The 17,287-nt window shown below is 56.2% G+C and overlaps 1 protein-coding gene across 2 annotated transcripts in view; it reads right to left on the bottom strand.

Moving 5' to 3' along the window:
• Positions 1–477: 477 nt before the first annotated feature.
• The window catches only part of LOC111150748 (CD247 molecule), a 68,519-nt gene continuing 51,709 nt past the window's right edge, over positions 478–17,287 (bottom strand). The window contains exons 2-8 of one of the 2 annotated variants that reach the window (XM_022508328.1): positions 7,354–7,457; positions 6,148–6,210; positions 5,578–5,658; positions 4,143–4,178; positions 3,136–3,192; positions 2,157–2,198; positions 478–1,046 (exon numbers count right to left, since the gene is read on the bottom strand). In XM_022508328.1, coding sequence (XP_022364036.1) covers positions 981–1,046; positions 2,157–2,198; positions 3,136–3,192; positions 4,143–4,178; positions 5,578–5,658; positions 6,148–6,210; positions 7,354–7,457 — 449 coding nt within the window. In that variant the 3' untranslated portion in view covers positions 478–980. The remainder of the gene's footprint in view (positions 1,047–2,156; positions 2,199–3,135; positions 3,193–4,142; positions 4,179–5,577; positions 5,659–6,147; positions 6,211–7,353; positions 7,458–17,287) is intronic. The other variant, XM_022508329.1, reaches the window with a different exon arrangement.

Here is a 17,287-nt window from a genome sequence, read left to right as displayed (position 1 = left end):
CGAGGCGACTCCCGCCTGCCGCAGCCCTCGGGTCTCTGCAGGGGTGCGGGGCGCTGTGCCGCCTGCGGAGGCCTTCACAGGGACGCCGGGAAGTGAACGGGTGCCTGGAAGGGGTGTGCGCGCGCCCCCTTCCCTCGCCCCGCCGTTCGCACTCCGCAGTGGCACCGACCATGTGCCTTGAGGCGGGTCAGTTCAGAGCTCACGGCCCCCGCGGGAGGCTGAGAGCTCCGTGAGGGCGTGCAGGGCCTGTTCATCGTCGTCCGGTCCCGAGTGCGCAGCCCACAGATGCTGTTTCGATAAAGGGGGATGTACGCTTGACTGAGGGGGGCCCGTCCTCTCTGCCCCGCAGCCCTCCCTGCTCTCACGGGGCCTCCGTCGCCGCTGCCCTGCTCCCCTGCTTCAGCCAACTTGAACGCTACCCCCCCACCCGTCCTCTCCCCCTCTGCCCAGGCCTTTCACGGGGAGACGCAACAGCCCCTTTGCCCCAGTGACAAGTGACCTTGAAATGAAGGCACATGTTGACGACAGAAGCCAAATTTACAGCAGGAGCAAAGCCACTCAAATCCCGAGGGAACAATAAAAGCTATTGGGATATGTGCTAACATTTGGGGTTTCTCTGAGGAATTGACAAAACATGGACAGAACACGGCTGTGAGGAGGAGCCTGGGGCCTCCAGGAGAGGGGTCCGTCCCCAGTGTCCAGTGCACCGGAAGACGCCCCTGCACAGAAACCCCCAAAATGTGCCGCCCTCACAACGGACTCGGCAAGGCTGGGTCATGACCCTGGTGGAGCACACTGCCCTCCAGAGTCCAGGGATGATGGTCTGGATTTGGATATGTCCAAATGTTAACAATGCAAAGCATCCAGTTCTCAAGAGGGAATACTTTGGAGGTGAACTGGGCGTGAACTGGGTTATAAATGCTTTATCCTGTGTCTTTAACAATCTGGGTGTCCACGGGTCTGGCTTGTGGTTGGTGCTGTTAGCGAGGAGGCAGGTTCTGCATGTGGAGGGCGTCATAGGTGTCCTTGGTGGCCGTGCTGAGCCCCTGGTGAAAGCAAATCAGAAAAGAAAAGTGGGTCAGGAGCTCCGCACAGGCACAAACCTACCTAGAGGTCAACTAGTAGAATGAGCCCCTCGTGCCTCCCAGAGGGCTGTAGGAGAGACGCACTCTCTGCCCTGTGCGTGGGCCTAGAAGAACTTTCTGTTGGACCCAAGAGGAAGGGAAGCACCCCCATCCCTGAACACTGAGCTGGAATCAGGTTTGCTCCAGAGAGTTTGCTGTCCCTCATACCTGGGCCTCCAGGAAGCCAGGACTTGTCACGGGGAGACAGTGGCCCCCTGACCTCAGCCCTCTCCCCCCAGCCTCCTTCCCACATCACCCTACTACACTTATGCTCTTCGTTGGGGGGTGGGGCAGGCAAGCTGGTCCCAATCCCACTGGAACAGCTCTCCCGGGTCCAGAAGACAGATCAAAGCTGCCACACTCAGGAACATTCTGAGGGCCCCTTGACATCATTCTAAACTCAGGCAAGCTGGGCGGCCTGACACGTTGGAGTCACTCAAGCAAGCTCTGAAGAGCCCAGGGGAGCCAGAAGTAGCCAAATAAGAACCCGATGGGGATTATATTTTAGAGAAGTAGGCTGGGTGTCCTTGGTTTGCATAATTTTTCACACTAATTTGCATAAACCAGGCACCTGACTATAACATCTTCTTTTTAAAGTTATTATTTCTCTTGATTTTTTTCCCCCTTCAGTTTTCCCACCCACCCACCCAACTTATTAGGTCTGAGGATACAAGGCAGAGCAAGGTTTCTTTCAAGGGCCCAGAGCAGTGGGGGAAGAGGCAGGTGTCTTCTGCCTACATCAGCCCTCTGGGCAGCTGCTGCTTTTCTGTGGCCAGTGCCTGGGGGCTCCCATGGTCTCCTGGTTGGAACCAAGTCCTATGCTTGGATGGCTGAATCCCAGCCATGCCCCAGGGCCTTCTTGGCAGATGTGGCCCTGGGACGCGAATTGGGACTTGTGGTTTTCGCCCTGGCCAGCTGATGGCAAGAGCTGGGTGCCACCAGCAAGCAAAACAGGGGAGTCTAGACTTGCCCCTGATTAGACAGCACCAGGCAGGGAGGGGGTGCCCGCAGCACAGACCAGAGGCAGCTTACCTGGTAAAGGCCATCGTGCCCCTTCCCTCTCCGACGCTGGTTCTGTGAGAAGGAACCAAAAGGGCAGACAGTCAATCAGCAGCAGCCTCCGACTCAAGGCCCCAACTCTCAGGAACCCCGGAGAGTCAGAGATGACTGACTGTTTCCCAGGCGGCGGGGAGAAGGGTCCGCCGGCGACTTGTCAGACCTCACTCGGCAGGTAAGGTGAGGACTGGCTTCAATGGGGCCCAGGTTTGCTGGTCCCCACTCACGTGCTCAGAGACATCAAGAGTCCTAGAATCCGGGCTGCATGGGAGCTGGCCATGTTGCCTGCCGCTCTCAGAGGTCCTGGCTACTCTTCAGTGCTCACTGGGAGTGACAACTACGCAGTGGGAGCAGCTCTGGCTGCAGAGTCCCCTCACAGCTGGGCTCCCCTAGTTACTAGCTAAGCGACCTCGGGCAAGTCGTTTCACCTCCCGTGGTTCTCCCTGGGTTATTGTGGGGATTACGTGAGACCGCCTACCTGGTAAAGCACTGACCAGACCTGCTTTGGGGACACGTGACCTACGCAGCACCTACTAGGGAGGGGTCAGCACTCTGCTCTCATCATTCAGAAATTCTTAATCTTTTAGAAATAAGGGGCCCTGCGTTTTCATTTTGCCCTGAGTCTCAGAGACCTAGGCTCTGAACCCAGCGTGGCACACAGTAAGCACTTGGTGATTACTGATGGTGACAGATCCGCCTTGCTTTTTACAAAGCTTAGTGCGTCTTGGGATCTAGACTTGGTTCCTGAAAGAACATCACCTTCCCCCACTGCCTTAGGTGCCGCTGAGTGGGGAAGAGCTGGGTTACGCTTTGCCCCTGACTGCTACCACAAGGCGTTCTGTTGGTGATACTCGGACGGAGGCCTACAGCAGGGACCTCTAGAAGGTGAGGAGGGACTCCCTCCCTCCCTGGGGGCCTCTCCACCCTGAGCCAAACCTTGGGAATCAGCACTCACCTCGCCTTTTATCCCAATGTCACTGTAGGCCTCCGCCATCTTGTCTTTCTGCAGCGCCTGGAAAAAGCAGAGGGCGTGGGACACTGGGTTTACTAACTAATGCAGAAAACAGTGGGCTCCCGCACAAGAGGAAGCCTCTCAGCTTCCTACCTGGCAGGGAGCTCCCACAGTCAAAGCTCCGGTCCTTATTCTCACAAGCCTCTCTGTCCACAACCAGCTCCTCACCCTTTGGAACATTCTTTTCAGCAGGCAGTGGGAGAAGCAGACTCCCCGCTAGGCAGGGAGGCCGACGTGGAACTGGGTCCCGGGACCCCGGGGCCCTGGCATCACGACCCAAGTGGAAGGCAGACACTCAACCATCTGAGCCACCAGGCACCCCCTTTGGGACATTCTCTGAGTGGCCAGCCCTTTGGCACTGAACTGAGAAGCTCAACCTAGGTTTGAAGATGAAATGTGGAGTTCTAGCCGAAGCACATGAACGGGGACAGTGCAAGGGCTCACCCGGAGTCGCCAGCACCATCTATCTGAGCTACGTGTCTCTTCATATGTCCAAGGCCATGGGCCGTGCCTCCCCCATATGCAGGAAGGAAGAAGAGGTGCCTCTCTCCCCAGGAGGTTACCTGCAACCGTCCCCTTCAGGGCAGCCCCAGATCAACAGCCTGAAAACCACAACCAGATCCACACCCAGGTGGCGAGCTGACCTTCCAACAAGAGGTGACACTCAGGAACAAACTCTGGCCTCTGGGAGCAGGAGCCCCTCTGAGGGGCTTGCCGCCCCCCTTCTTGCCCAGCCCGACCTTGCTGCCCCCCAGCACCACCAACAGCAGACCCAGGTATGGAAGGGGAGAAGGCAGGGGAAGGGGGTGTCCTTCGAGCATCCAGCCCCGCAGGCAGCAAGCAGATGAGTCCCGTGGCACAGAAAGGTGAAGGTCAAGTGAGGCAAAGACGCAGGGCAGGGAGCAATGCCTCCACCCAGAGCCCTCCCTCCAACGTCCACCTGTACTCACATTGTACACGACTTCCTGAGGATTCCTCTTCCTCTGCTGGGAAAGACAAGGGGCAGGTTAGGGGTGGAGAGACAGGGCTCCAGGCCAGGACAATAGTAGCACCCTTCCTGCCACCCCTCTCCTCATACCCTGGGCCACCCGTGCCTGCACCCAGTCCCTGGCCCTGCTCCCTCCTACAGCCCCGCCCCCGCCACCCCTACCCTCACAGCTCTACTGGGGCTCCTACTTCTTAGCACGCACACACGCGCTCCCGGGCACACTGGATTCACAACCACCACCACCACCCCCCACCCCCGAGGGCCTCCTCAGCCCAGTTTGCCCAGGGCTGGCCTCGGGGGTTTCTGCTGATAGCTCGTTTGTGTCCCCTTGCAGAGACAGTGCCGAACATGTCACAAGTGGCTTCAAACAAAAGGTGCCAAGTACCCTCACTTAGAGCAGGGCCAGTCACTGCCCAGCAAGCCCTGGTGACCCCCAACCCCCCTTCACCCCTCCTCATCTAAGTAAAAAGAGGAGAGGCGAGCTGAGGCTGGATGGCAGGGACCAAGGAAACTGCCAGTGTCTCCTCCCCGCCCGTTGGCTCTAGCAACAACATGCCCGGCCCAGGGCAGGGCTCGGACAGTGTGGGGCTGGGGCGACAGGTGTGGCCAGAAACATCAAGGGCCACTGGGTACTGTCAGGCAGCAGTGTCCTAAAACCTGGGCAGTCTGGGCTTTTGGGCTGAACCCTGCTTTTTTTTTTTTTTTAAGGTTTTATTTATTTGATTGAGAGAGATGGAGAGAACATGAATGGGAGAAGGGCAGAGGGAGAGGGAGGAACAGACTCCCCACTGACTGGGGAGCCCAACAACGGGCTCCATCCCAGGACCCCGAGATCATGACCTGAACCAAAAAGTCAGACGCTTAACTGCCTGAGCTGCCCAGGCACCCCTGAACCCTATTTATAAGAGGACCCTGCCCTGGCCTCATCCAGCCTCCCCTCCCCCCAGGGTGCAGAGTTCACAGGCAAGAGAACAGAGCCACTAGGAGCCTGGAGCTGGACCTTGCTCTAAGGGATACCTTGTGCCCAGAATTCCGTGTCCAACGGTCTTGGGCCCTTCCTGCATGGACCTCTTCACCAGATCTGTCCTTTTGGGGGCCTGCATCTCAGGGTGGCCAAGCAGTTTAAGAGGAGGTGGGTGGTGCTTGGTCGCAAGGGCCAAGTGCCATGTTCCCGTGTGGGAGGTCCCTCGCGATGCAGAATGGAGTCCGGGGAAGGAAGAGGAGGGGGTGGAAGCAGTTGGGGCTCCGGCTGTCCTCGGGCCCCAGGCCCCTTGCGTGTTAGGACGGACTGTGCTGATAGAGTGTGCTGGCTCCCAGGAGGCCTCTCCTGACTGTCCTCAGCACGCCCGCTGGCACGCTCACACTCACACTCACAGGCAGACAGAGGAATACCCTACCTGTTTTCCTCCCATCTCGGGGTCCAGGCCTCGTCTCTTGTCCAAAACCTCATACTCCTCTCTTCCTCTTAAATTGAGCTCCTACAACAGACAGGAAAGCCTCAGAGCCAGGAAAGACATCCTCAGGAGGACCGGACCGCTGGAGGGGGAGTCCCCTCTGGGTGGTGGCTCTCACAGAAAGGAGCAGGGACTGCGGTCTGCGTGAAAGCTGGGGGCCCGCTGGGAACCAGCCTCTCACAGGGCATCTCAGAGAACATGCAGCGCCCTGACTCCGGCGCGTGTGTGTGCGTGAGCGCGTGTGCGCGCGTAAACGGATCCGACCCAAGTGCCACTGTACAGGGAGACGGAATCTGCTCCCTCCTACCCTGGAGGCCGACTGACCCCCTCCCCACCTGCAGGGGCCCCGCCAGCCGGGGGCAGGAGGGTCAGGAGGGCTCCGGAGCCTGGCGCCGCGCATCCGCATCCGCGGGACGACGCGCACGCTCGCACCCCCCGGCGCGGCCCGGCCCGGACGGTTCCTGCGCCGCGTGCGGTCTAGAAAACCCGGGGGGTGGGACGAGGAGGACTTACGTTGTAGAGCTGGTGGGGGCCCTGCGGGTCCTCGGGGGCAGCCGCTCTCCTGCAGAACTGGAACTGGGAGAGAGGGTGGCCGGGTTAGAGCCCCGCTCCCCGCCTGGGCGCTGCGCCGTGTGACACCCCGCGCCTCGACTCCGAGGTGGGCGGTGGCTGCACGGGGCCCCCACTCCTCTCGCGACCTCGTGCGTCGCCATGTCGCTCCAGCTTAGTGTCCTTGAGGACCGGCCGAGGCGCACGGAGCCTCAACCTCGGCGCTGTTCCCGCCGCCCGAGGGAGAGAAACAGCGAGATCCTACGGGGGCACAGCCCTGGAAGCCCCCCGAGAGGTCATCTAGGACAGCTCTGCTCACATTTTTATTTTTATTTACTTATTTTTTAAAAAAGATTTTATTTATTTATTTGACAGAGATCACAAGTAGGCGGCGGGGGGTGGGGTGGAGAAGCAGGCTCCCCACTGAGCAGGGAGCCTGGGCCTCGATCCCAGGACCCTGAGATCATGACCTGAGCCAAAGGCAGTGGCTTAACCCACTGAGCCACCCAGGCACCCCTGCTCACACTTTTAAAAAGAAAATGAGTAGGTAAGACTGTTCTACAAATGAAGACTTTTGCTGAAGTCTGCCGTCCTAAAGGGCAGTAGGCGCGAGGACCAAAGTGGTCTCAGGGACCGAGCTACGTCCCACCTGCTGCGGGCACCGTGGCCCACCCAGTCCAGCCCTTTCAAGAAATCCAGGCTCCGTAGGCACCAGCTGAAAACCCATGCTCTGGGCCCCCCTCACGTGCACTGATAGGGACCCCGAGGTTTCCAGAGACAGGTTACTTCCGCCTCCATCAGCAGCGGGACAGCAGAGCCTGGGAACACACCGTGGGTGCCCCACCTCCTGCTCTCGGTTGTCTGAGACATAAGCCCCTTTCCTGCCGGCGGTAGCCTGGCCCTGGGATGCTCTGATGTTTGCTCATCTGTATGGCTCCTCAGGAGGACACCCAGCTTCCCACTATCCTCCCACGCCACCGCAGGGCTGTGGCAGAGACCACCCGCCCCCTTCCCCGGCCACCCAAGCTCCGATCTTGGCTGGTCCCTGCTTTGCCATGGACACCAAGCTCCATGCCTACCCGTGCTTGAGACTTGCCAACACTAAGGCCCTTCCGGACATGCACGAAGCAGAGGAGCCCACGCCTACTCCCCAAGGCCCGTGGCACCCACCTTTGCTCTCAGGAACAGGGCAGTGATAATGACACCATAGATGAGGAGGATTCCGTCCAGCAGGTAGCAGAGTTTGGGGTCCAGCAGGCCGAAGCTCTGTGCCCCTGTGCCAAGAGATGAGACTGATCAGCCAGGCCCAGGGCGACAGCACACGTGCCCACCATCCCAAGGTGGCCCCAGGACTGACTAGGCCAGGAAATCCTGGCAAGTGGGGCGACTAGATCCATTCCCTACCCCTTCTAACCACAACTTTCCTCCCGTACCCTTGGACCAGCTCTGGGGAAAACCCAGCCTCCGCTAACAGCCAGACGTGATGCTTGGTGGGGCCTCAGATCCTGGGAAGACCGGAAAGAAACAGAAACTAGGTGGAAGGTGAAGTCGTCCAGTGCACACAGGATGGTGCCTTGGGCCCACTGGAGCCCAGCTGTGTGCGACCTCCCACATGAACCACGCCCTAATAAAACGCCCATGTCTGGATGAATGACCCCACCTGAATTAGGGTATGTAGCTCCCTAAGGCCCACTCGCAGGCAGAGAACAGGACTGATGTTTGAATAATATCAGTAATTAGGACCGTGAGAATTTGGGTTAACTCTCCCCTCCTGACTCACAGTTTCCTCAGTGCCAGGCGCTGAGTAGGGTCTCCCGCTCAGGGCGGTGGGGTGTGGGGCTGGGCCCGAAAGGGTCTCATGAGCAATAGACAAAGGTGTATTTGGGGAGCCCCCTCCCTGCCCAAACCTGGCAGTCTCCCTCCTTACTGGTCCCAGCCCCACAGCCTCAGCTTCAGCTGTCCCTGCCCACTCCCTTCCCTCCCGTACTTAAAATTCCCGGGACACACCTTGCTCTTCCAGACTCTGCCTCTGTGCCTTTGCATGCACTGTTCCCTCTACATATTCTCTCCCTCTCTCTCCTTGCAACCCTGCCATCTGGTAAAGTCTGATGCATCCTACAAAATGTAGCTCAGAACTCCATCTGGCTTGCTCCAGCCCAGTTTGCAGATGAGCCCCGAGTCCTCACAGCCCTATCAACCCTTGTCAAACCAGCAGCGCACATCTAGCGGGCGCTGGCGTTACTGTGCAAAGGGAGTGGGGAAGGCCGTATGGTAAATGTTCTGGTTAAATCAGAGCACGTTTGTTTGAAAGCTCACGGCACTGCGAGTGAGAAGGCGTGGATCTTAGATTGTACTTCCTGCTGGGGATGTGTGCAGCAACGCAGCCTGCAAACCGTCCTAGCACCGGCCTCCGCTGAGCGAGCCCGGGAGCGCGGCGGTCGGCCCGCCCTGGCGGCGTCTCCCAAGGCCAGGGTGCCCCCTGGTGGCCACCTGCAGCCCTCCGCCGCGGCCGTGGGAGTGGATGCCGCGCGCGTCCGTGGGTTGACTCAGGGCAAAGTATTCACCTCTTTCAGTCGCCTCTTCCATTAAGAAGGGTGAGAACTAACGTTTCTTCAGTGTTTACTATGTGTCCGACACCCCTTTAATGGAATAACTTACCAGATTCTCCCAACAGCCCCGCGTAGAAACACAGAGGACCCCCCTGTCAGCTTGGTCAGCAGCAAGCCGGAGGCTGTCCCCAGGACTCTGGCAGGCAGTGAGCCCCCCTAGCTTCGCTTTCCTGCCCTGGGCTCCGCTCTGCCCACCCTTCTCCAGGAGCAGCCTTTGGGCATCTACCCCCCCTCCACCTGCACTATGGGAGCAGGTGATCCCAGGCTGCCCCGCCCCCCCCCCCCCCCCCCCCCCCCCCCCGCGCGAGGGGCGCCCCCCCGCCCCCCCCCCCCCCCCCCCCCCCCCGGGTTCCACCTCTAACGTCCCTGAATCCCAATCTCAAAGGTTCTACTCCCACCCTGATTCAGGACCTCTTGGGTCCCTGGTGGCTGATCTCTTCGTAAGCTTCCGACGGCCACCAGCCCAGGCCCAGCTCCCCCATGCCTCCCCCACACCGCCTCTTCTGCTCCTCTTTGAGCTCTCCAGAACTTTCCGACCCACTTCGAGTTCCCTCCTCTTCCAGCTCCCCATTGCTAGCTCAACCCCTTCCCTCAGCGGTGAGACTCTTATCCCCCCACTTTCGCCCCTGGGGATTCAATAGCTGATTCTGACCCCCACAAAGCACTCCACAAGCATAACTCGCATAACTCGCCAGATTCTGAGATTCCCCTCCTCCTAGGCTGTACAGGCTGGAGGGCTGGAGACCAATGGCCACGCTTTGAGCACAGGGGTGCAGGGGAGCCATTCATTAGATATCCTGTAGTTTTCAGCAAAGATGCAAAGTTGGCCTGCCCTCTGGCCCTGAGGCAGACCCACAGGACCCCCACTGACCACAGGTAAGGGTCCAAACCCCCTAGGAGGCAGGCCACCCCCTGACAAAGGCCACCAATGCTGGTGTGATTTTTTTTCTTTTAGGAATGGAGAAGAGGTGTCAGCAATTTATTGGGGTGGTTGAGATTCAGAGAAAAGGCTGGGAGAAAGTCGCTTAGCTGCCTGTCACATAAAATGAGAACAGAAAAATTACTGGACAGTAAATTTAGAACAAATGAGAAGAAATATTTCTTCGTGTTGTGCAGAGCCAGCGCGGTGGGGGAGGAGACTGGTTGCCTCCCCCAGAGATTAGTAACAGGGACAGGTTTTCTTTCTTTCTTTTTAAAGAGCAACATGATTTTATGGCCCATGACAAGTCCACTGTGTGTGGTTTGGCCGAGGAGAGGATATTAACCGCAACATATTTCCTGGGGTAGGGATCTGCCATCCACCCAGTCCAGCTGTGCTTGTGCTGGGAGCAATGGGCCTGCGGAAGGCAGTGGTCACACGGAGAGTTCCACAGGGACCCAGGACCTAATTCAATGAGGTAACTGATTAACTACTTCTTGGGCACCTGCTCAGTGCCAGGGAATGCTGGAAGAGAAGGAGCCCTGGAGCGGGTGTCAGCTGGGTTCTAGTCCCTCCCTTGCCACTAAGTAGCTGTGTGGTCTTGGACAAGTCACCTCACCTCTCTGGGCCTCAGTTTCTTCATCTGTAAAATGGTTGGTAATCAGATCTACCTTAAGGGTGTGGTGAAAATAAAATAAAAAAATATATTGGTAGATGTTTTTGACCATTTCTTCCAGAAGAACAGTGATGTCCAAGAGGTGGGTAAGGTCTTCTGAGTCCCTGCCTTCGTGGGGCTAAGGCCATGGCTTCCACTGGGTTGAGGGGCTTCCCTCGAACAGCAGAGAGTTCTCCAGGATGCCCCCTCAAAGGCATGAGGCAGATACACTGGCTTCCTGGTTCTAGCTTCTTCCCTGCACCCTCATCACCAGGGCAGAGAGCTGTTTGCCTCCTTCCCTGAGCCCCTCGCACACTTTCTCATAGCCTCATTACATCCGGTCGCCGAAGGAAGGTGGGTATTTAACATGGGGGATGGTGGCTGCTTTTCTCTACAGCTACGATTGTTTTCTCTCACGGTTCCTGGCCTCTGCACCAGGTCCACAGCACCCAGGAGAACCCAGGGTCTGAGCAAGGGCCCAGAAACTGAGGATTTCGCTCAGACTCTCTGTCGTGGCTGCCCGCTCCCATCTCCCCCTGCTTCTCGCTGACTAGGTCTGGGCTGGAGCCCGGGCCAGGGGGTCTCCAGGGTTGAGATTTTGGAAGGGGCAACATCACATAGGTGTAGCCTCGCACACACATACCCTACAAGAAAGTCACGTCTCACATCTTCTCACATCCGGAAGACGGAGCTAACGCCATCTGTGTCTCACTAGGCAGTAGTGAGGCCTGCAGGTGCCCAACCCCACGCGTCATGAGTGCTCCAGGTCAGCTGTTGTTGTCACCGTAATTGTCCCCCCACCCCCAAATCACCACCAACACGTTTTTTTCTTTTTCTTTCTTCTTTTTTTTTTTTTTTTTTTTTTTTTTTTTTTTTTTTTTTTTTAGGAAGAAAGGGTCAAATTTCATCAAGAACTTTTCAACTAGGTAGGACGAGAGACGCTGATGTGTCTAACTTCTGGGTGTTCGAAGCCGCACGGCTAACCAGATCCTGCCCTCACTGTTAAACCGGGGGGCATTTGATGAGGGGGAGGTATTCTGAGCAGTCACATGATTTCCCATTTAGAAAATGCTGCCTTCCTATCAGTGGAGTTGTGTTGACGAGAGCAAAGACAACCTAACAATAGCCTCCCAGCGCAGGCCCAGACGTGATGGTCACCAGGGGAAGGGCGACAAGCCCTATTTGCAAAGCAGGAGAGCTGAGGTAGGATCTGACCCCCTGAGCCTTTTTTCCATCCAACCCGGACCTCCACAGGCCATTCTCTGGCCCCCTGCCCAAGGCACACTCAGCAAATCTGGAAAATAAGGAGACCCTATTTTCCAGGCCTAACGGGGGACCCGCGCGCCAGACCCTGGCGTCTGGACAGACATAGGGCAAATGTGGAAACTGAAGTCCAGGTGGGCTCCAGACGTGGGAAGCACATCTAGGTGTTAGGCAAGCTCCCAGGTGATCAGGCCATCCACCTGGGGGCCAGGCTGATGGCGGGCAGTGATATTTTCGGGGATTCTAGGTGTTCTGGGTAAAACACAAGCACGATGACACCTGGCAGAAAAACAAGCCAAAGCCTTGGAAGAGCCTGCCTTGCTCACTCACGTAGTCCCAGTACTGGACACAAGATTAGAACGCTGGGGGAGGCCGAGAGGGGGAGCCTGGCCCAGAGCCTGACCTTGTCCACAGCCAGGAGGTCACTGCCCCAGATGCTTACGACAATCCCCGTCACCAACACGGTGTAGCTCAGGACCGCCAGGGCCCAGCTGAAGTGGGAAGCCGGACTCTCGTCCCTCCCCTCCCACAGACCAGACCCTGGGACGCATGCAGAGGACTGTGGTGGGCGGCCAGCATGTGGGACGGTGTCGGTCACCATCTGCAGAGTTCTCCTTCTCTTCACAGGGGTCTTCATATCATGCTGGTAGGAAACCTGCTGATCTCACCTGGAGGGAAAACCTTTATGCCACCCCAGGTCCCAGCGGCCAGGATGTTACCCTGCACAGTCTTGGGGGGGGGGCAGGGTGAGGGGTCTCAGCAGAGAGAGGGCCTCCCTCCCCAGCACATGGTCCTGGTCGGGGGCAGGGGGGCCTCAGGCTCAGGATCCTGCATGAACAGCCTTCCGTAGAGTCCCGTCTAGTGCTCACGCCCAGTGCGACGAAAACCATCTCCCGGACGAGTGCCTCGATGACCCAGTGTTGTCTCAGGCTCCTGCCCCTGACACGCACAGTCTTCCCGCGGCCACGTGCAGTGAGTAGACGATGTACCCTGGGCTCTGGCCTCCAGTCCCCACCCAGCCCCAGATGCTGCCCACCCCCGACGACCCCCCACCCCGCCCCGCTTCATGGGAGCTCAGGGAGCACCTTCCTGCTCTGAAGACCCCCACCCGTCGTGCCACAATGTTTTTTACTTGAAGCCTAATAAGCCGGAGTCTGCCTGCCCCCATAGCACGGTACCTGGAACAAGCTACGTGAGATGCCCAGAGGAGACTCCATGGCAACGGAGAGGGATCACAGAGTCTCTGTACCCACAGCCCCCCGCATCTAAAAACGTTATGAGTCTCATTAGTGAGCGCGAGCGCAGCCGGCTCTCTACACCCTGTTGTCTCTACAAAAGCCGCCAGATCAGGAAGTTTCCTGGCACTGACCATTCACAGGAATATTGTGGGGGTTGGGGGGAGGGCAGAGGGCAGCCTGGGGGAGGCACTTGCCCTTACAGAGTCTCATTTCTTTGGATGAGGTGTGTTTGAATTGTATTGTGTCCCAGTTGGACCATGAGCTTCTGAGAACAGGAAAAGCAGGTCTCAGTCCGCCCGGTTTGGCCATGAGAAAGCTGGGAGCACACGCTCCTGCTGGTCGACCCCCCGGCCAACTTCCTCTCTTCCCCCCCCCGACCCCATTTGGGAGCAGAGGGACTGCCGGGCTCCCTCTCTTCCAACTGGTAAGGGTCCCTCGCACTTGAACCCCAATTTGTACATTTTTTTTAAAGATTTTATTTATTTATTAGAGAGAGAGAGAGCATGGAGGGGACAAGGTCAGAGGGAGAAGCAGACCCCCCTGAGGAGCTGGGAGCCCCATGCGGGACTCGGTTCCAGGACTCAGGGATCATGACCTGAGCCCTGACAGTGGCCTAAGCAACTGAGCCACCCAGGCCGCTGCCAATGTGTACTTTTAAAATTGCTTCCTGTGCCTGATGGAGCTCGATTCTGTGAGATACAGAATGTCGGCAGGGCTCTCTTATGGGGCCTAAGCAACTCCGGTATAAACCGAGACCGGAGGAGAAAAGTAACTTCCTCAGAGCTGGGTGGGGTTCCTGGGACTTTTCCTGCCCCTCTGCCTGGGGGTGGGGCGGGGGGAGAGACTCACCTGTGCGTGCAGGACCCAGAGTTCTCACCCAGCCCTAAACTCACACACCTCACTGTTTGCCAGGTTTTCGCAGGTGGTCCCAGCAGCTTAGGGGCATTTCATGTCTGGTGCCCTTGCCCCAGCAAGCCCTGGAAAGCATAAGTGATACATTTTGGTTTCACTTGCTGATTTCCCCTCCCCATGAGGCCACTTGAGAAGAGGAAAGATCATAGGCCTTGGAGCCAGAAAGACGAAGATTCCAGTTCTGAATCGGCCTCCTCCTGGCTCTGTGTTTGGGAGTTGCTTTCTTGACCTCTCTGAACTTCAGTTCCCGCACCTGCCAGAGGGCTGAGAAGACTGACCTCCCGGGTAGTTATGCAGATGCATGGAGATAAGGGGCGCTGAGCCGTGTCTCAGGGGTCTTCTCTGCTACCACAGAGGCCTTGCAGGGCCAAGCAGCTGCAGGAGTGGACCAGGCCTCCCCACCTCTCACTCCTGCCAAGGCGGGGGACAGAACCTGCTCGGCTCCCCTACTCACCATGAAGACACTCACCTTTCACGTGTATGAGGATAAAATCAGACAACGAAGATCCATGAAGTGCTTGGGAGCTCGAGACAGGGGGGCGTTTCTGAGCTCTCCTGGCCTCGGGAAAGGATAACAACGTAACTCACACCTGCACTCAGTGTAGACTTGCCCTCGCGTTATATGATTGAATCCTCAGAACAGCTCTTCAGGGCATGGACAAAATTACTACAAACTCTATCTTGTGGACAAGGAAGTTGAAGCAGGAAAGTTCCCACGTGCATCTGACGTGAATTCCCTTGTCTTTCCACTTTATCCTGGTGCTTCTGGAATTCAAGTTCTCCAGAGGGCCTCCCACCTTCTGTAGGCATTTCTCCTCTGATACCCTCAGCCTCTGCTTGAATACCCTGGGTGACAGGGTGCTCACCACTCAGCAGTCACTGGTGGAAAGCTCACATTTTCAGAGTTGTTCAAAAACAGCTTTGGTCCTAGCTCTGCCTTCAGAATCACAAAGAACACAGACTGTCCCACTCCTATAAGGCAGCCTTTAAAATCTCACCCATGTCCAGCTGGTTTCCCCCTTAATAGGAAACACTTGGGCATCACAGCAAAAACCAATCCTTCGAAGGTAGAGGGCTTGAGCACAAGTCTTGGCTCTGCCGCTTAACCATCTGTGTCTCTAATGGAATCGCGTCACAGCTACCTCACAGGTAAGCTCTCAGTACACAGGCACTCGTGGCATCAATATTCCTCATAAAGACCACAGTGCAGGTAAGGTCGGCCGGGTTCCGAGCCACCCGACCCAGCCTCCTGCAGCCTGAACCTTGAGCCCCAGGCCCTGCTGCAGCGCAGCCTCACCCCCAGGCCCCGGCGCGGCTGGAGATGACATTGCAGGCTGAGAGTCTAGAAAACAGGAAGTCATGTGTGTTCAGGAAGGCTGTGGCAGCAGTCTGGGGGTGCCTGTGCTGGGGGTGGTGCCCAGCTCATTGACCACAGCACCAGAGGCAGCCAGACCTCCCCTGCGAGGGGTTTGCTCCCTTTCATGGAGCAACGGACTTTCACCGCTGTAGGGAAGATAGACGCCCCGAATAACGATGACAACCACTGGTTGAAGCAGGTGGGGGTTTCCTCATTCAGGCCTGACAGTAACGGCGACTTTACAACGAGGCTCAGAGGGGTTCACGACATGCCAAAGGCCTAGATCTGGGGTTGAGCTCAGGCCTGTCTAGAGCTGTAGTCCAGATGCCATCTCGCCCACCATTTGGACCGCGTGCTGACCTTGGGCCCTTCCTGGTCCTCGGGGCCAGGGAGACGGTTCCCTTCAAGGCTGTGGATGGACTCATACCTTCTCTGAGACTCACACCCCACCCCATTAGCAGGTGCGTTTCTGACCCCGCACTTGGCTTGCTTTCTTTGAGGCAGCCGGACGCCGCGAGGCCTACGGCGCTAACAGGGGCGGATGGCGGCTGCGAGATGTGCGGCTGCGCGGGCCAGTGCCTTAGAGGCTGACCCACCCGGAGCCAGCCTCGATGGGCAGAATGAGTGCACATAACATACTGGTACCACATAGCTTCTTGCTACTCGCTTTACTTTGGCACGGTCCCCTCAAGCCCCCTGCCCCTCAGATGCTGGATTTCAGATACTCATGGTTCATTGTGAAGTGAATATCTGCTCCTCACTACCTACAGATTTTATAACCCCACAGGCAAGGATTCCAAGGCAAAGGGGGAAGAAAAGGAGTTGTTTGATTTCTTAGAAGTAAGGGGATTCTGGAAGAATATTTCCCTGTTTGTATGACTTATGACTTTCATTACACTTGCTAGGATTCGTGCAATAGTTTTTAAAATTTATCTACAATCACTTTTCATTTTCAAGTAAATCAACTCATTATGAAAGTGCAGGAAAGTACAAGATAATCAGAATCACCCTTAATTCAAACACAACCACTCTTCCCCTGATGGCAGATTGCCTTCCAAGGTGTTCATTATTTACAAATGATAATTATTCTATGCAAAAATGTTTTCCCTGAAAAATTTTTCCCTATTTTTTCCTGTTAGTATTATAATTTAACATTATATTTTCATGTTATTTCACATATCTATATTTCATGTTTCCTGTTACTTCACAGGTCTACTGAATTGCCTTTTTAACAGTTGCACAACAATTCCTCCAGTACTTACTTACTATTTCTGCATTGGAGGGTTTGTTTTCACTTTTTCACCACCGTAAAGGACTCTGTGATGAACAGCTTCATTCCTAAAGCTTTCTACAGGTTTAGAATTCAATCAACAAAATTTCGAAAAACAAAAGCTAAGACAACTCATCCAAGAGAAAAATCAGCAAAAGATATAAACAGGCAATCTTTAGAGGAGGAAAAACAAAACTGTTGAAAGCTTATATAAAAAGACCCTCAGCCTCCCTGCTGGTTACTCACTCCTGAAAGTACAAAAGGACAGAGAGAGGGACCCCGTTGTTCACAGAGTCAGAAGGCCTCAGTTGTGAGAATATGTGAAGGAAGGACCCCCTTTGGCAGAGGAAGAGAAGGTGCAAAGGTCCTGTGGTAGATCTGGTGTCTCTGAACAGCAAGGAAGTAGACATGGGCAGGGTGGCATGAAAGAGGGAGCGTGCTAGAAGATGCGGTCAGAGGGTAAGAGGGTTGTGGCATTAGTTAGGACCCTCTTGGCCAGTGGACTTTACTCTGAATGAGATGGGGAGCAACTGCAGGGTTTTCCGTGTTTATAACAAATGCACGTTGTTTTCGTAATTTCAAGAATGTGAATAAAATTTAAAAGGAAAAATTAGCCAATCGGAATAAATCTGGTTCATGGTTGCCTTTGCCCAGGCAGGCTTGTAGGACAGGACTAAAATCCAGGCTCTGCCACCAGGATGCAGACTGCCCTAGAACGACCGTCTATAGTCTGTTCACATTCACCTGAATATAGTAATCTTTATCTCTTCCTGCCCTTGCCCCATGAGTGGAGCTCTGGTTTGCCCACAGTAAGTGGTTGATTTCTACTTAACGATGCAAATCCCTTCATCCTTGTGCTCTTTTATCATTCAGGAACACAT

This window comes from Enhydra lutris, unplaced genomic scaffold (genome assembly GCF_002288905.1).
Source record: "Enhydra lutris kenyoni isolate GAN:26980312 unplaced genomic scaffold, ASM228890v2 scaffoldscaffold24, whole genome shotgun sequence".
NCBI classification, from domain to species: Eukaryota; Metazoa; Chordata; class Mammalia; order Carnivora; family Mustelidae; genus Enhydra; species Enhydra lutris.
This window is presented reverse-complemented; position numbering and strand designations above follow the sequence as displayed.